We start from the raw sequence: 15,846 nt of genomic DNA, 5'->3' as shown, positions 1-15,846 counted from the left end.
TGTGTCCGTGTGTCCGTGTGTGTGTGTGTGTGTTTGAAGTTCGATGAGTATAACTTACCTTTCACAACAATCAGATGTAAGGTGGAGTTATGACGTCCTTTTCTGTTCTGGGCTTCACAGGAATAATTCCCACTGTGTTCAGGTCTGACATCAGTGATGGTGAAGATCTGTCCTGATGCTTTTGGTGAGTCTTCATTCTCCTTGTACCAGGTGTAATTAGCTGCTGGGTTAGCATCACTGCTACAGGTCAGAGTCACTGAACTGCCCTCCACTATCTCAGCAGAGGGACTCACTGACACAGAGGGAAGCTTTGGAGCATCTGGAAGAGATTCACTGATTGATTATTACAGGTTGTATATAAAACATTAATAATTATGTGTAGTAGCATCTGAAAATTGATTTGTCATAGTTATGATCTTTGACAGTGGAGTAAAATCAGTTTTTTTTGCTTTACACAAAAAAACTTTTCTGCTCTTCTCTTCAGCTAAGATTGCAGCAAGCATATACTGAAGTCTTTTACTTTTATTGTTAGAACTGTGTTAGCCTGCTAATAAAAAATAAATAAATGAATAAATAAAAAATAAAATAAAAATAATAATAATACATTTTATTTGAAGGCACCTCTCTGGGCACTCAAGACAAAACAGTAAATAATAAACACAAACAATATGAAACAAAACAGATAAAAGACAGTATAGAACAGACTAAATAGAATAAAGTGAGGTAGTGGTTCAAGTTAAGTTAATCGTATGGGTAAAAGATTGTTAGCAAAAACTTTTCTGTGGCTTACATCGTTCAAAGAATTATTTATTACATTAAGACAAGGCAATTTCACTCACACTTTACATCAATAAAGATGTATTCAGATGTACTCTTCCCCATCCTGATCTCAGCTGTACAGTAATACTCTCCAGAGTCAGAGGACTGGATGGAGCTGAAGACAAGCTGTGGTTCTTTACTGAGAGGTTGAAGGTCTGGCTTTACATTCTTCTTGTACCAGGTGTATTTAGATGCTGGGTTAGCATCACTGCTACAGGTCAGAGTCACTGAACTGCCCTCAATGATTTCATCAGAGGGACTCACTGACACTGAAGGCATCTTATATGCATCTGAAGGAGAAAAAAATCATGTTTTAACCTCATGATCCAATCATATTCATGCAGCTGTACAGTACTGACATCATAACCTGACACTTATCACTGTTACTCTGCTGATTATGCTTGTAGAATAAACTCACACAGTGAAGGAGAGGAGAACATCTCATGTCCTTTCAAAGCACAGGAATAGCTGTCTGCAGGATAAAAATAGCCTGAATAAAAAGGAGATGTTTGTTCCATTATCATCTGTCCATTCTTGTACCAGACGTAGGAGGGACGATCATCTAGATGACAACTGCTGTTACACTTCAGCTCACATGTACCAGTTTTACAGGCTGTTGCTCCGATCACCTGCACCTGGAGATCTGGATATGTGAATAAAGAATAGAAATGCTGTAAAACATAAACACAAACATTCACAGTAGTGTTTCCAAGATATTTAAAGTTTGGAATTAAATGAGTCCTCCAAGGAAAATGTTACCTGTGACAGTCAAAGTGACTCCAGCTGAACCAGTATATCTCTCTCCTGGTTGGTTTGTTGTGAACATGAACTTGTACTCAGCTGAGTCTCTCTCTCTCAGGTTTGTGATTCTCAGAGTGCAGTCGTTCTTATCACAGTGATACTGCACACGACCTGCGTACTCTGAGTCTGTTTTCAGATCCACAGGTTCATTATTACTCAGTTTAGTAAACCAGATTGTTTGTAGTACTGTGGTAGTAGTGCCCTTTATCCAGGGTGGGTATCTGTAGGTGCAGTTTATGTCCACTGTTGATCCTTTTAAGGCACAGATCTTAGTAGAAGTGTAAGTCACTCCCCAGTCATTCTGACCCTGTACCACTGTAACACAGAGCACATCAGAAACCACAATCAGATTTATAACAAGTTAAGAATCAGTGAATAAGACAAAGTGGATCATGGCACCAATATGACTTTATCTTCAGTTGTTTTTATTCAAATCTCCTCATTATGCATCAATCTAACTAGAACTGAACTAGAATACAGTATTTTGTGTTGCAGTTTACTCCATTCACTCTCCGTTTTTACTTTACAAACATGAAATTACATAAAAGCACATTTAACTGATTTTGGGGGTGAAGCAGCAGATAAAACATCAGTGTTTTTTTCACCTCATTAAAACTCAGGAAGTAAAAAGGTAAATGGGGGGGGGGGGTGTGATACAGAAAAAGTCTAACTATATTTTATGACTGTCATTATGTCACTTCTGAATTATGCCTGGATTAAATATATGTTTTACATAATTTGTATTTACAGTACAAAAAACTGTTTTAGATGCTGTTTACAGTGAATCTCTCTGCACTGAGACAGAACATCAGACAGACTGAAGGTGCAGTGAAGGAACAAGAATGTATTGAAGCTGTGAACATTAATGTGGTTTTACTGAACAGGATGAGAAGAAGAAACTTAATCATCTCTTTGTTTGTTCTTTGGTCAAATTGCTGCTCAGCTAAGTGTGAAAACCAGCAAGAAATGCAACACTTGACGTGAAAGAAAAAACTGTAAGTTGCTAAAATAAAATAGGTGTCAATACGTTTTCACATGAAGGTGAAACTGTCATAGGTGTAACAGCTAAAACAGTTGTCCAGCTCTACAGTACAGAGTGCAGAAATTAACAAACAGATTAAAAACATCAGGACAAGATAAAATTATCAGTGCATTGCTGTACCATCATATAACTATGAATATATTCATATGCATGAATAAAAATATATGAATCTTACAGTCTATGGAGGGAGGGAGGACAAACCATATCAGCCAGGCCCCACCCCCACCACTCATGACACAGACACAGTTAAACATCTTAATATAATATTATTATAGTTTTCTGCAGTGAACACTGATATGTTTTGGGGCGATTTGCCTTCATTCAACAACTATAGTTTACACAAGAATAAACAGAAGTGAATATTTGATGTTTAAAAGTTATTCATCATACTCCATCACACACACACATCAAACCTAAATGTCCTACAATGTAAATGTAGATATACAGTACCTGACACAGAGAGAAGGAAGACAACAAATCCACTCGCTACTGCTGTTAAACTCATAGCTGCTCCTCTCATCTCTGTGAGACTTCAGAGACAATAAAATACATCAAATAATGTAAACAACATGTAATAATCATATCAGTAAACTGTTCTACTTACAACAGAGAAGGACGCTGTCTGTTAAGATGCTCGTCTTCTGTGATCTGTGAGCAGAAGTCAGATATCAGGATGTTAAATGACTTGATATCGTGGGAACAGTTCAGCGTCTATAGAAATGTGTGACATATGTGAAGGATGTGTGACATTTGGTTTGATGCAGCTCCTCACACTTCTAGTGCATGTTGAGACACTGAATACACCACCATGAGTTCAAAGAGATGTAGTGCATCAGTATGGAAAGCAAGAAGTCACATGCTGAGCACAGTGGTTATTGTAAGCATTAAGAAACAAATAAAAATTAAGGTACATCAAAAATAATAGAGAGATCGATGTGTAAATCTACAGATGTAAACTCACTCATTCACAATCACTCTGACTGTAACACAGAGCACATCAGAAATCACCTATGCTCTCTACGGTTCATCTGTTTGACCTGTGAAGCATGATACAGTTTAAATTAACAGGAAAAAAGGCTGAATCTTGAAGACAAAGAGAAAAAAATAGTTCCTTACTTCTGATAGATTGAGTACTAAAAAAAAAACTTTTGAGGAAAACACCCCAAAATTACAATTTAACAGCAAAATGAATCCAAGACTATCCCCAGGCCTAGACACCACAGGAGGTAAGTGAGAAAATATGTTTCTTCTTTTATTCAGGTGATCTGAGCCTTTAGAGCAGACAGTGGAGGGAGACCTCAGTGATGAAGCCTGAAGCTGCAACACTGAAGCTTCACCGCTAGAGGGCAGTGAAATATCAGAGATACTGAGTCCTTAAATTGAAGCTGACACTTTCTGCTCACTGTCGCCCTCTGCAGCAGTGAGAGAGGGAACTGAAATCATGTTTCCAACTACAGAGATGTTGTGGAAGCTGGCTGTTTATTGTATATCAGCCACCGCAATGACAGTGGGTGAAGCGTACTGATGTTTTAAAGAAGCGTTTATTATTTATGTTCACCGTAATCCTTTGATTTGAACACAAATTATTATCCTTTCCTTCCAACAACACCGTAAGAGCTAAAACAAATAGATAACAAATAAATTAGCGTATATAACACAAACTTCAATCAAACTCCATAAAAAAGTACAGATAGGTATCAATAAAAGGATTTACTGACATATTTACCGGGCCGTTGCCTTCAAACGTTACAAATTAGTCTAATAAAGAACAAATACGAGAACTTGATCACAGATGTAACACTCATTCATCATAAATAATAACTTAACCTTTCCTTAACACCGTTAAATGTCAAGGCAACGGCCAAGTCAACCGTTGCGCACACTTCCTGTTTTGCTCATGAAGCCTTCAAAATAAAATATCATAGTCAAATGGGCACAGGAAGTGGATGAGGGAAATCAAAGAATAATAAACCATGCATAAAATTACCCTCAACCGATCATTCACAGAGTCATTTACACTAAGGGCACAGAGGAAAAAAATATTTTCTTGGTTCTGTCAGATAGATAGTGAGTGTATTGACTGAGATGTCCTTTATTTATTAAAAGCTTAAAAAATGATACACCTAACTTTTGAGGAAAAACACCCAAATATCACGATTTGACAGCAAAACAAATCCAAAACTATCTGCAGGGCATCACGGGAGCCAAATGAGAACATATTTATTCAGCTGAACTGATTCTTTAAAGCAGACAGTGGAGGGAGACCTCAGTGATGAAGCCTGAATCTGCAACACTGAAGCTTCACCACTAGATGGCAGTGAAACATCAGAGATACTGAATCACAACCCTGAGACAACATTTTACCATCCATCACTGACTGGTAAGACACATTTAAAGTTACTTTTAGTACTTTTCACTTGTTAAGATTGAGTGGCTTTTTATTTTCACCCTTAACATTAAATTCATTCAGCATTACAGTTAGAGGTTCATTTTCAGAAGCATTGACTGTTCAAATTAGTGACCTTGTTGTACAGTAATTCAATAAACTCTCAAAATGGAGGTGTCCAAGAATGAAAATTATTCAGTCAGTGATCTACAGCTGTCACTAACAAATATGGACTGTTATACTTAAAAGGCGTCATACTCCGTAAACTGCCACATATTCTGCTTCACTGAGTGACCCCAAATAATTTAAATGCACTGAAAAGATAAACAGCTAACATAACAATTAAGGTTGTCTCATTGGAAACTGTGTCTGTGCATCTTCATTTTAACAGCATCCCAAATCATAATAAACTATTACACTGTGATAAGTTTCATACTAAAATACAGAGAATGCAAGAAATAAGTCTGCAGAAAAGGGCTAAGGTTAGATTTAAATTTTATTTGTCTTCATAGCTAGTAAATACATTCAGATCCTGAAAAATAAACATAAGAACTATTTCAAGCTGAAACTTTCTGCACACTGTCGCCCTCTGCAGCAGTGAGAGGGAACTACAATCATGTTTCCAACTACAGAGATGTTGTGGAAGCTGGCTGTTTTTTTTATTGTATATCAGCCACTGCAATACCTGGATAATGTGACATTCAGCAAAGTGTGATAGAACTGAGATTATGTTTGATGTGTGAAAATATACAGTAAACTGCACAAGAAGCCAATCAGGATTCCTCAAAAGCGATTAATTACAGTATGTACACATTTAAAATAACAGTTTGCATTGCAGCTCTAATCCTAAATATCTGTAATATAAATAAAAATAAGCTTGCATTAGTTTAGACAGAACACTCAGTAAATTATAAATCAGTTGAGTCACATACACCACCTGATATTCAACTGATCTAAACAATCAATCATGTTTGACACGTCGACATGATTCAGTTCAAGCTACCATCAGCACATTCTTCTCAAATCCAACACAGGCCGGAGGCTCCAACCTGTGTTGGATTTTACTCCAGGTCTTTCTGCTCCTCTGTGGCTTCTGTCTGTGCAGCAAGACGAGAGTCCAGCTGATTGGGACAGATGACTTAATGAGACTTAATGAGCCTCATTCATGTAATTTGCATACTGTTAGAATTTGTAAAAAAATATTTAATAATTATGCTTCAGACTAAAATATTACAAAATTCCGATCAAAAGGATGTGCTTTACTATTTCATTTGACAATATAAATGGGTTTCCTTTTATTCATGAGCCAAGTGATCATATCTGTATTTTAGGATAAGTTCTGTAAATGAGGTTTCTCTCTCTCACCTCTATAGTCTCTACAGGTTCATTCAGGTAGGTGGTGGAGCTCAGAGTTTTCTTCTTCCTGGATTGAATCAAACAAAATGAAGAAATATTTAACTAAAAGAAATTCATGGTTTAAAAGCTTTGCAAGTGTTTTCATGAATAAAAAAAAGAACAAATGTTTTCTTTTTACTTCGTCCACAGAATCAATAGAAGCAGAGCAATCAGCATCAGGACCGCCAGAATCAACCTGATGAGGTTGATTATAAATACTGATTTCCCTAAAAATTGAGACCAACAAAAAGAAGATAAACCTCTCCAGCAAGTTTGTGTGTTTGTGTGCTTGTGCGTGTGCGCCTGCGTGTGTAACTTACCTTTCAAAACAGTCAGATGTAAAGTGGAGCTATAAAGTTTTCTTCCGTTCTCGGCTTCACAGTAATAATTCCCACTGTGTTCAGGTCTGACATCAGTGATGGTGAAGATCTGTCCTGATGCTTTTGGTGAGTCTTCATTCTCCTTGTACCAGGTGTAATTAGCTGCTGGGTTAGCATCACTGCTACAGGTCAGAGTCACTGAACTGCCCTCCACTATCTCAGCAGAGGGACTCACTGACACAGAGGGAAGCTTTGGAGCATCTGGAGGAGATTAATTGACTGATTATCTAACGTTTTGTATAAAAAGTTAGCGGTTATGTGTGGCAGCATCTGAAAATGTTTGTTTCATGATTTGGAACCCAGACAACAAAATATTGTTTCCATTATGCAGGTGAAAGTAAACATCTACTGTTATTGCTGTACTACTGTATTTCATCTTCTCTTTGTTTTGATCAAAAACTCTTCTGCTCTTCTCTTCAGCTTAGATTGGAACAGGAATCACTACTATTGTTATAATGTATTATTATCATTGACAGATTGTTAGCCTGCTCCCAAATTTTACACAATTCAAGGAAAATCTACATCAAATTATGTTAAATAATATTCAGAAAAACCTTTCTGTGGCCAACCTTGTTCAAATAAGTTATTTATTGCTTTTAGAAAACACAGTTTCACTCACACTTTACATCAATAAAGATGTATTCAGATGTCCTCTTCCCCATCCTGCTCTCAGCTGTACAGTAATACTCTCCAGAGTCAGAGGACTGGATGGAGCTGAAGACAAGCTGTGGTTCTTTACTGAGAGGTTGAAGGTCTGGATTTACATTCTTCTTGTACCAGGTGTATTTAGCTGCTGGTTTATCATCACTGCTACAGGTCAGAGTCACTGAACTGCCCTCAATGATTTCACCAGAGGGACTCACTGACACTGAAGGAGTCAGACGTGCATCTGAAGGAGAAAATATCACGTTTAAACCTTACAATCCAATCATATTCATGCAGCTGTACAGTGCTGACATCATAACCTGACACTTATCACTGTTACTCTGCTGATTATGCTCATGATCGTGAAATAAACTCACACAGTGAAGGAGAAGAAAACATCTCATGTCCTTTCAAAGCACAGGAATAGCTGTCTGCAGGATGAAAATAACCTAAATAAAAAGGAGATGGTTGATCCATTATCATCTGTCCATTCTTGTACCAGACGTAGGAGGGAAGATCATCTAGATGACAACTGCTGTTACACTTTAGGCCACATGTACGGGATTTACAGGCTGTTGCTCCGATCACCTGCACCTGGAGATCTGGATATGTGAAGAAATAATAGAAATGCTGTAAAATATAAACACGAACATTCACAGTAGTGTTTTCAAGATATTTAAAGTTTGGAATTGAATAAGTCTTCTGATGAAAATATTACCCGTGACAATCAAAGTGACTCCGGGTGAACCAGTATATCTCCCTCCTGGATGGTTTGTTGTGAACCTGAACTTGTACTCAGCTGAGTCTCTCTCTCTCAGGTCTGTGATTCTCAGAATGCAGTCGTTCTTATCACAGCGATACTGCACACGACCTGCGTAATCTGAGACTGTTTTCAGATCCACATGTTCATTAATGCTCTCTTTAGTAAACCAGAATGTTTCCATAACTGTGGTAGTAGTGCTCTTTATCCAGGGTGGGTATCTGTAGGTGCAGTTTATGTCCACTGTTGATCCTTTTAAGGCACAGATGTGAGTAGAAGTGTAAGTCACTCCCCAGTCATTCTGACCCTGTACCGCTGTAACACAGAGCACATCAGAAACCACAATCAGATTTAAAATATCAGTTCATAATGAGTTAATCAGACAGTAAGACAAAATGTATATCATAGTGCTAACATGCTTTTGGTGGCAAGATAATCTGGACCAGTTTCAACATACAATTATCTGCTGCAATGTGTCACAGAAGTTACTTCTCATGCATTAGTCTAAGTATAACTGAGCTGAAGTATAGTGCTTCATCAGGACTCATATTCTATCATTTTATGTTGGGACATTGAAATATTTGTTATTACATGTTTGATGTGGTTCATTAACTCTGGAGGTTTTTATTGTTGTTCTCTTTGACAAAGGACTTTAACCCTCCTCTCTTTTGACTGTTCCTTCCTTCCTCCCTCCCTCTTTTTTTGCTCCCTCTTCCTTCCATATTTCTTTCCTCACTTCCTTCCATCCTTCATTGCTTCCTCCCTCCCTCCTTACTCCTTTCCTTCCTTCGTCTTTTCCTCCTTACTCCTTTCCTTCCTTCCTCCCATCCTCCCTCCCTCCTTACTCCTTTCCTTCTTTCCTTCCTTCCCTCCTTCCTCCCTTCTTTCCTTCATTCCTTCCTCCTTTCCTTCCTCCCTCCCTCCTCCCTCCCTTCTTTTCTTCCTTCCTTCCTTTCTTCCTCTTTTCCTCCTTACTCCTTTCCTTCCTTCCTCCCGTCCTCCCTCCCTACTCCTTTCGTTCTTTCCTTCCTTCCTTCCTTGCCTTCTTCCTTTCCTTCCTCCTTTCCTTCCTCCTTTCCTTCCTCCCTCCCTCCTTTTCTTCCTTCTTTTCTTCCTTCTTTCCTTACTTCCTCTTTTCCTCCTTACTCCTTTCCTTCCTTCCTCCCGTCCTCCCTCCCTCCCTCCCACCTTACTGCTTTTCTTCTTTCCTTCCTTCCTTCCTTCGTTCTTCCTTCATTCCTTCCTCCTGTCCTTCCTTGACCTGAGCACAACAGGAGGGTTAAGAAAAATGGACGAAGATCATATTTAAATTTTAAGAAGGAAACAGATTTGAGAGTCTGTTCATTTAAAATCAATGAAGAAAGATGATGCCAGCTAGACATCCTCATTTCTATAATACAGGAGGACAAACAACACTGGGTGTGTAACGACTTGCCAGTAGCAACTTCCATGTCTGTTGAGGTGAAGTTTTGACACTGATTTCACAAATATATCCTAAATTTGTTCTGTCCCATTAATAAATCTAAAACAATCTGTACAATAGCTGTAGTATCATAATAATTTATGCTTCCTTACACAAAAAGTGAAGTTTAAATTTCAGTCCATTTCTAATTTTGTAGCTGATGATGGGACTAATAAATTATAACAAACATGTTTACAATCTTACTGACTGTATGACTGTAAATGTGAAGGACTAAGACAGCTCAGCATCAGCAAAACATTACTTAATGAAGCCTGAAAAAAGTAATTATCAGCAATGTGATACTTTTTTAATTTAGACTGTGTTTCACTCACATTTCACAATTATGGAGGTGTTTCCAGATGTCCTCTTCCCCAGCTGGTTCTCAGCTGTACAGAAATACTCTCCAGAGTCAGAGGACTGGATGGAGCTGAAGACAAGCTGTGGTTCTTTACTGAGAGGTTGAAGGTCTGGATTTAAATTTTTCTTGTACCAGGTGTATTTAGCTTCTGGGTTAGCATCACTGCTACAGGTCAGAGTCACTGAACTGCCCTCCTTAATTTCACCAGAGGTACTCACTGACACAGAGGATGATTTTGGTGCATCTGTAGGAGAAAACAACATTTCTCACATTTAATCTCCAGATGAAGTTAAGTTTTTGCAGTGAAACATATTTAAATTATCTATATTATAACAAACACATTATAATCTACAATTCCTGTTCTGTTGTATGAGACAACTAATGTGTTTGTGTGTGTGTGTGTGTGTGTGTGTGTGTGTATGTGTGTGTGTGTGAGTGAATATGTGAGTGAGTGGGTGAGTGAGTGTGTGCATGTGTGTGTGTGTGTGTGTGTGTGTGAGTGAATATGTGAGTGAGCGAGTATGTTCATGCGTGTGTGTGACGGGCGGCTGTGGCTCAGGAGGTTGAGCGATCATCCACCAATTATATTTCATCAAACACATTATAATCTACATTTCCTGTTATGTTGTGTAACAGACTCGCACGTGCGTGTGTGTATGTTTGTGAGTGTGTGTGTCTGTGTGTGTGTGTGTGTGTGTGTGTGTGTGCTTGTGCATGTGTGTGAAGAAAAAAGATTGGCAATTACGTCTGTCTCTGCAGTAACACAGAGCAGGTTGTACTATATTGACAACAGTAGAGCTCAAAGAGAAAAACATGGTGCTAATAACAAGTGAGGCAGTGGAATCACTCATCCCAGAAATACATGAAGTCATTGTACAGTACTTTAGATAAAAGGCTCCACAAGATGCTGTTATGTTAGTGGAAGACTGTGAAGAAAACTCACAAACTGGAAAAGAGGGGAAATCCTCATATCCTGTAACAGCGCAGGAATAACTGTCTGCATGATTGACATTGGATGAATAAGAAGATGATTTTCCTCTATAAATCTCATGTCCATTCTTGTACCAGATGAAGGAAGAATGATCAGATAGACGACAGCTGCTGTGGCACTTCAGCTCTGCCTGGGTATAATGTGAGTAGTGTGTTGATTGGATCACCTGCACCTGGAAATCTGTACATGTGAAGAAAGAACAGAAATATATATATTCATACATGCACAAACATTCATGGTGACATTTTAAAGAAATGAACCATACATCAAGTCTTCCAGTGAAAACATTACCTGTGACAGTCAAAGTAACTCCAGGTGAACCAGTATATTTCCCTCCTGTTTGATTTGTTGTGAACATGAACTTGTACTCAGCTGAGTCTCTCTCTCTCAGGTCTGTGATTCTCAGAGTGCAGTCGTTCTTATCACAGTGATACTGCACACGACCTGCGTACTCTGAGTCTGTTCTCAGATCGACAGGTTCATTATTACTCCCTTTAGTAAACCAGAGTGTTTCATTAACTGCAATATCACTGTTGTTTACTCTGGATGGGTATCTGTAGGTGCATTTTATGTCCACTGTTGATCCTTTTAAGGCACAGATGTGAGTAGAAGTGTAAGTCACTCCCCAGTCATTCTGACCCTGTACCACTGTAACACAGAGCACATCAGAAACCACAATCAGATTTATAACAAGTTAAGAATCAGTGAATAAGACAAAGTGAATCATGTCACCAATATGATTTTATCTTTAGTTGTCATTTAAAGCTCCTCATTGTGCATCAATCTAACCAGAACTGAACTACAATACAGTATTTTATCATCTGAGTATTATATGTTATCATTTGTTACTGCTAAGTGTTGCAGTTTACTCCATTCATTCTGCAAGTTTTTACTTTACAAACATAAAATTACATAAAAACACATTTAACTAATTTTGGGGGGTGATGCAGCAGATAAGTGATACATCAGTTTTTTTCACCTCATTAAAACTCAGGAAGTAAAAAGGTAAATGAAAAAGGGGGAAAAGAATGATACAGAAAAAGTCTAACTATATTTCATGACTGTCATTATGTTACTTCTGAATTATGCCTGGATGAACACAGGCATAGAGAGGTACAAAGATATATTTTTACACACTTTATATTTTACAGTACAAAGAACTGTTTTAGATGCTGTTTACAGTGAATCTCTCTGCACTGAGACAGAACATCGGACAGATTGAAGGCGCAGTGACGGAACAAGAATGTATTGAAGTTGTGAACATTAATGTGGTTTTGCTGAACAGGATGAAAAGAAGACACTGAATCATCAGAGAGTCTGTGCTTGTCTAGTTTCCTCTTTGTTAGTTCTTTGGTCAAATTGCTGCTCAGCTAAGTGTGAAAACCAGTAAGAAATGCAACACTTGACGTGAAAAAAAAACTGTAAGCTGCTAAAATAAAATAGGTGTCAATAAGTTTTCTCATGGAGGGAAACCATTATAGTTGTATCAGTTAAAACAGTTGTCCAACTCTACAGTGCAGAGTGCAGAAATTAACAGATTTAAAACATCAGGAGGAGATTAAAGTCGAAGTGCATTGCAGTACAATCATAGAACAGAAGAATAGAAGAAGAGTATGCATGCATATATTAAATAGCCTATATATAAATAGATAACTGACGGAGGAAAAGGTCACAACAATATAAAGAGCTGTCACGTGAAGACCACCGTGCATGCATGGACCATAATACATTCATTTGTTTGATGAAGTTACTAGAAATGTCCTGTGTCCCGTGCTACTTTGTTTTTATGCGTCAGTTATTTGTTTTAATATGCGCATTAGTTTATTTACAGCCGCTGCACGTCTCCTGTTCAAACGGATCAATTTGCCTCACAATGCTAAAATACAAAAAGCCAACTCTAAAATAAAACTTTAACTTATCCCAGGCTACATCATATGGCCTATTTCAATAAACACATTGCAGGATGAGAAGAGAAAAAGGAAATATACTGTTTTATTGATGCTGCTCAAATCCGCCTGTGGTACGTGGAATGATGATGATAGCAAAAATTAAAATTGTAAAAATAATAATAATAACAACAACAACACTTATAATAATAATAACCTCTTTAAGAGATTAAGGTTACACGTCAACATAAAATGGCATAATTTAGCCTATTCGTCACAAAGCAACCGGCGTGCTAATAATATAGATAATTATTTTGTAGAGATATTTTGGGTCCACACATGTTTGTGTAGCCTACTATTTGTGTTTTTGTGTAGTTTGGCAGTGCTTTGCTATAATCAACCTGTCTGGAGATGGTAAGGCTCTCTTAGGTCAGTAGCTACCGGTGCTCGTACTGTTGGAAAGCAATTGACACGGAACAGAGGCCTCCATCCCCACATAATAATGTAGGCCTAATGCCTCCGCCTCGTGCCAAATGAAAAACAACAACAACACCAACAAACAAACAAAACTTTACTGGGTTATTGGCGGCTTACGTTGCGCGTATCATGAACCAAACCAACTGAACAATACACAAGTGCCTCGAAACGTGACAAGTTTACCGAACGGGACGGGTTTATCTCCACACTACAGACAATTCACACTCATATTTATACCTACGGGCAATTTAGAGTCTCCAATTAACCTAACCTGTATATGTTTGGTCTTTGGGAGGAAGCCGGAGAGAATCCACGCAAGCACGAGGAGAACATATAAACTCTGCACAAAAGGCCCAAACCGGCCGGAGGGTTCAAACCTAAATCCCTCTTGCTGCGAGGCCACAATGCTATAACCACTGCACAACTCTTTAACCCAGAACAAAGATAATCTGGGATATTTTTTATTTACCTTTTAAAAAGAAAATCCCTTCACCCTTTTTTGAATAAGTGTGCTAAATGTCCTACAGTGTAAATGTAAATATACAATAGCCTACCTGACACAGAGAGAAGGAAGACAACAAATCCACTCGCTGCTGCTGCTGTTGTTAAACTCATAGCTGCTCCTCTCATCTATCTGTGAGGCTTCAGAGACAATAAAATACATCAAATAATGTAAACAACATGTAATAGTCATATCAGTAAACTGTTCTACTTACAACAGAGAAGGATGATGTCTGTTAAGATGCTCGTCCTCTGTGATCTGTGAGCAGAAGTCAGATATCAGGATGTTAAATGACAGTTCCGCCTGTAAAAAAATGCGTGACATATGTCACAGATGTGTGACAGTTGGTTTGATGCAGCTCCTCACACTTCTAGTGTATGCTGAGACACTATCTACACCACTATGAGTTCAAAGGGATGTAGTGCATCAGTATGGGAAGTAAGAAGTCACATGTGCACAGTGTTTAATTTTAAGTATTAAGAAACAAATATGAAACAAAGTATATCCGAAAAATTATACAGAGATCGACGTGTGAATCAGATCATGACATGTTTTACATCAATAGTTGTGAACTCACGCATTCACAATCATTCTGACTGTAACACAGAGCTCATCAGAAATCAGTTCTTCTGCTGTGTAAAGATGCACCGATGCTATCTACAGTTAATCTCTTTGACCTATGAACCATGATACAGTATAAATAAACAAGGAAAAGGCTGAATACTGAGGACACAGAAGAGAAAAAAAAGCTTTAAAAATGACATACCTAACTTTTGAGCTAAATGAATCCAAACCTGTCTGTAGGCCGGGACACCACAGGATGAAAGTGAGAAAATATGTTTCTTTTTGTATTCAGGTGAACTGATCCTTTAAAGCAGCCAGTGGAGGGAGACCTCAGTGATGAAGCCTTAATCTGCAACACTGAAGCTTCACCACTAGAGATACTGGGTCAATGAATGAAAGCTGAAACTTTCTGCACACTGTCGCCCTCTGCAGCAGAGAGAGGGAACTGAAATCACGTGACCAACTACAGAGATGATGTGGAAGCTGGCTGTGTATTGTATATCAGCCACTGCAACACCTGGATAATGTGACATTCAGCAAAGTGTGATGGAAGAGATTATTTAAGGCCTTTGGTCACAAGGTTTGGGTAGTACAAGTTGTACTACCCAAACCTTGTGACCAAAGGTGAGGATTTGAACGTAGACTGGCAAACTAAGAGCTTCACCTTCAGGATCAGCTCTTTCTTCACCATTAATGTCTAATAGTAACACCCGCATTACTAAAAACTCAAAAAAATGAGAAAGTGTATATAATTAGTATTTTGAGTCATTCAATGTGCAATTCGTGTGGCTGATGTGTTTACTGTGTTTATTCTTGTGTTGTGTTTTGAAGCTTCTGTTCTGTTCACATACTTTGTTGACACTCTACCACTCACAGACTATAGATCATCCTGAGAGTGGACCTGTAGGATTTACTTCATCTCTGTCCTCTCCACCCTCGAAGAAAGAAAAGTGCCAGAAAAGAGAAAAGAGATGGACAAATTGCTGGAATAGATTTGCGATCAGTAAAACACAGCTCGTCACCACCATCTAGTGGCCGCACTCCCACACTACAACTAAATTTAGATTAGAAAATAGAAAACGTTTTCCAATGTCTTTTTTTAAAGCTCTATATTGATAATTCACTTTCACAAATTGCACCACCTGTTGGTAACTCACACAGTATTCCAAATAGTAAACATTTGGTGCCACATTTGATACCTGACCACAAATTAATGAATATTAAACTGACAAAAAAAAGACATATTGCTAGCAGGCTTTTGAAGTGCTGTCATACTGCTCCTCACAGACCAAACAGATGATTGCAATTAAATCTGAGAGTATGGATGATGGATGATAAGATTTGGCATTCTTCTTCTGTGTAGATTGTATGCAATGAA

The 15,846-nt window shown here is 38.2% G+C and overlaps 1 protein-coding gene across 1 annotated transcript in view; it reads right to left on the bottom strand.

Annotated features, from left to right (window-relative positions):
* LOC128365001 (B-cell receptor CD22-like) overlaps positions 1 to 15,846 on the bottom strand; it is a 126,533-nt gene that overhangs the window by 13,773 nt on the left and 96,914 nt on the right. Inside the window, exon 11 of the mRNA XM_053325619.1 lies at positions 59 to 319. Coding sequence (XP_053181594.1) covers positions 59 to 319 — 261 coding nt within the window. The remainder of the gene's footprint in view (positions 1 to 58; positions 320 to 15,846) is intronic.

The sequence above is a fragment of the Scomber japonicus genome, chromosome 2, assembly GCF_027409825.1.
Source record: "Scomber japonicus isolate fScoJap1 chromosome 2, fScoJap1.pri, whole genome shotgun sequence".
Taxonomy (NCBI): domain Eukaryota; kingdom Metazoa; phylum Chordata; class Actinopteri; order Scombriformes; family Scombridae; genus Scomber; species Scomber japonicus.
The sequence above is the reverse complement of the archived record's forward strand: the minus strand, read 5'-3'. Positions and strand labels throughout refer to the sequence as shown.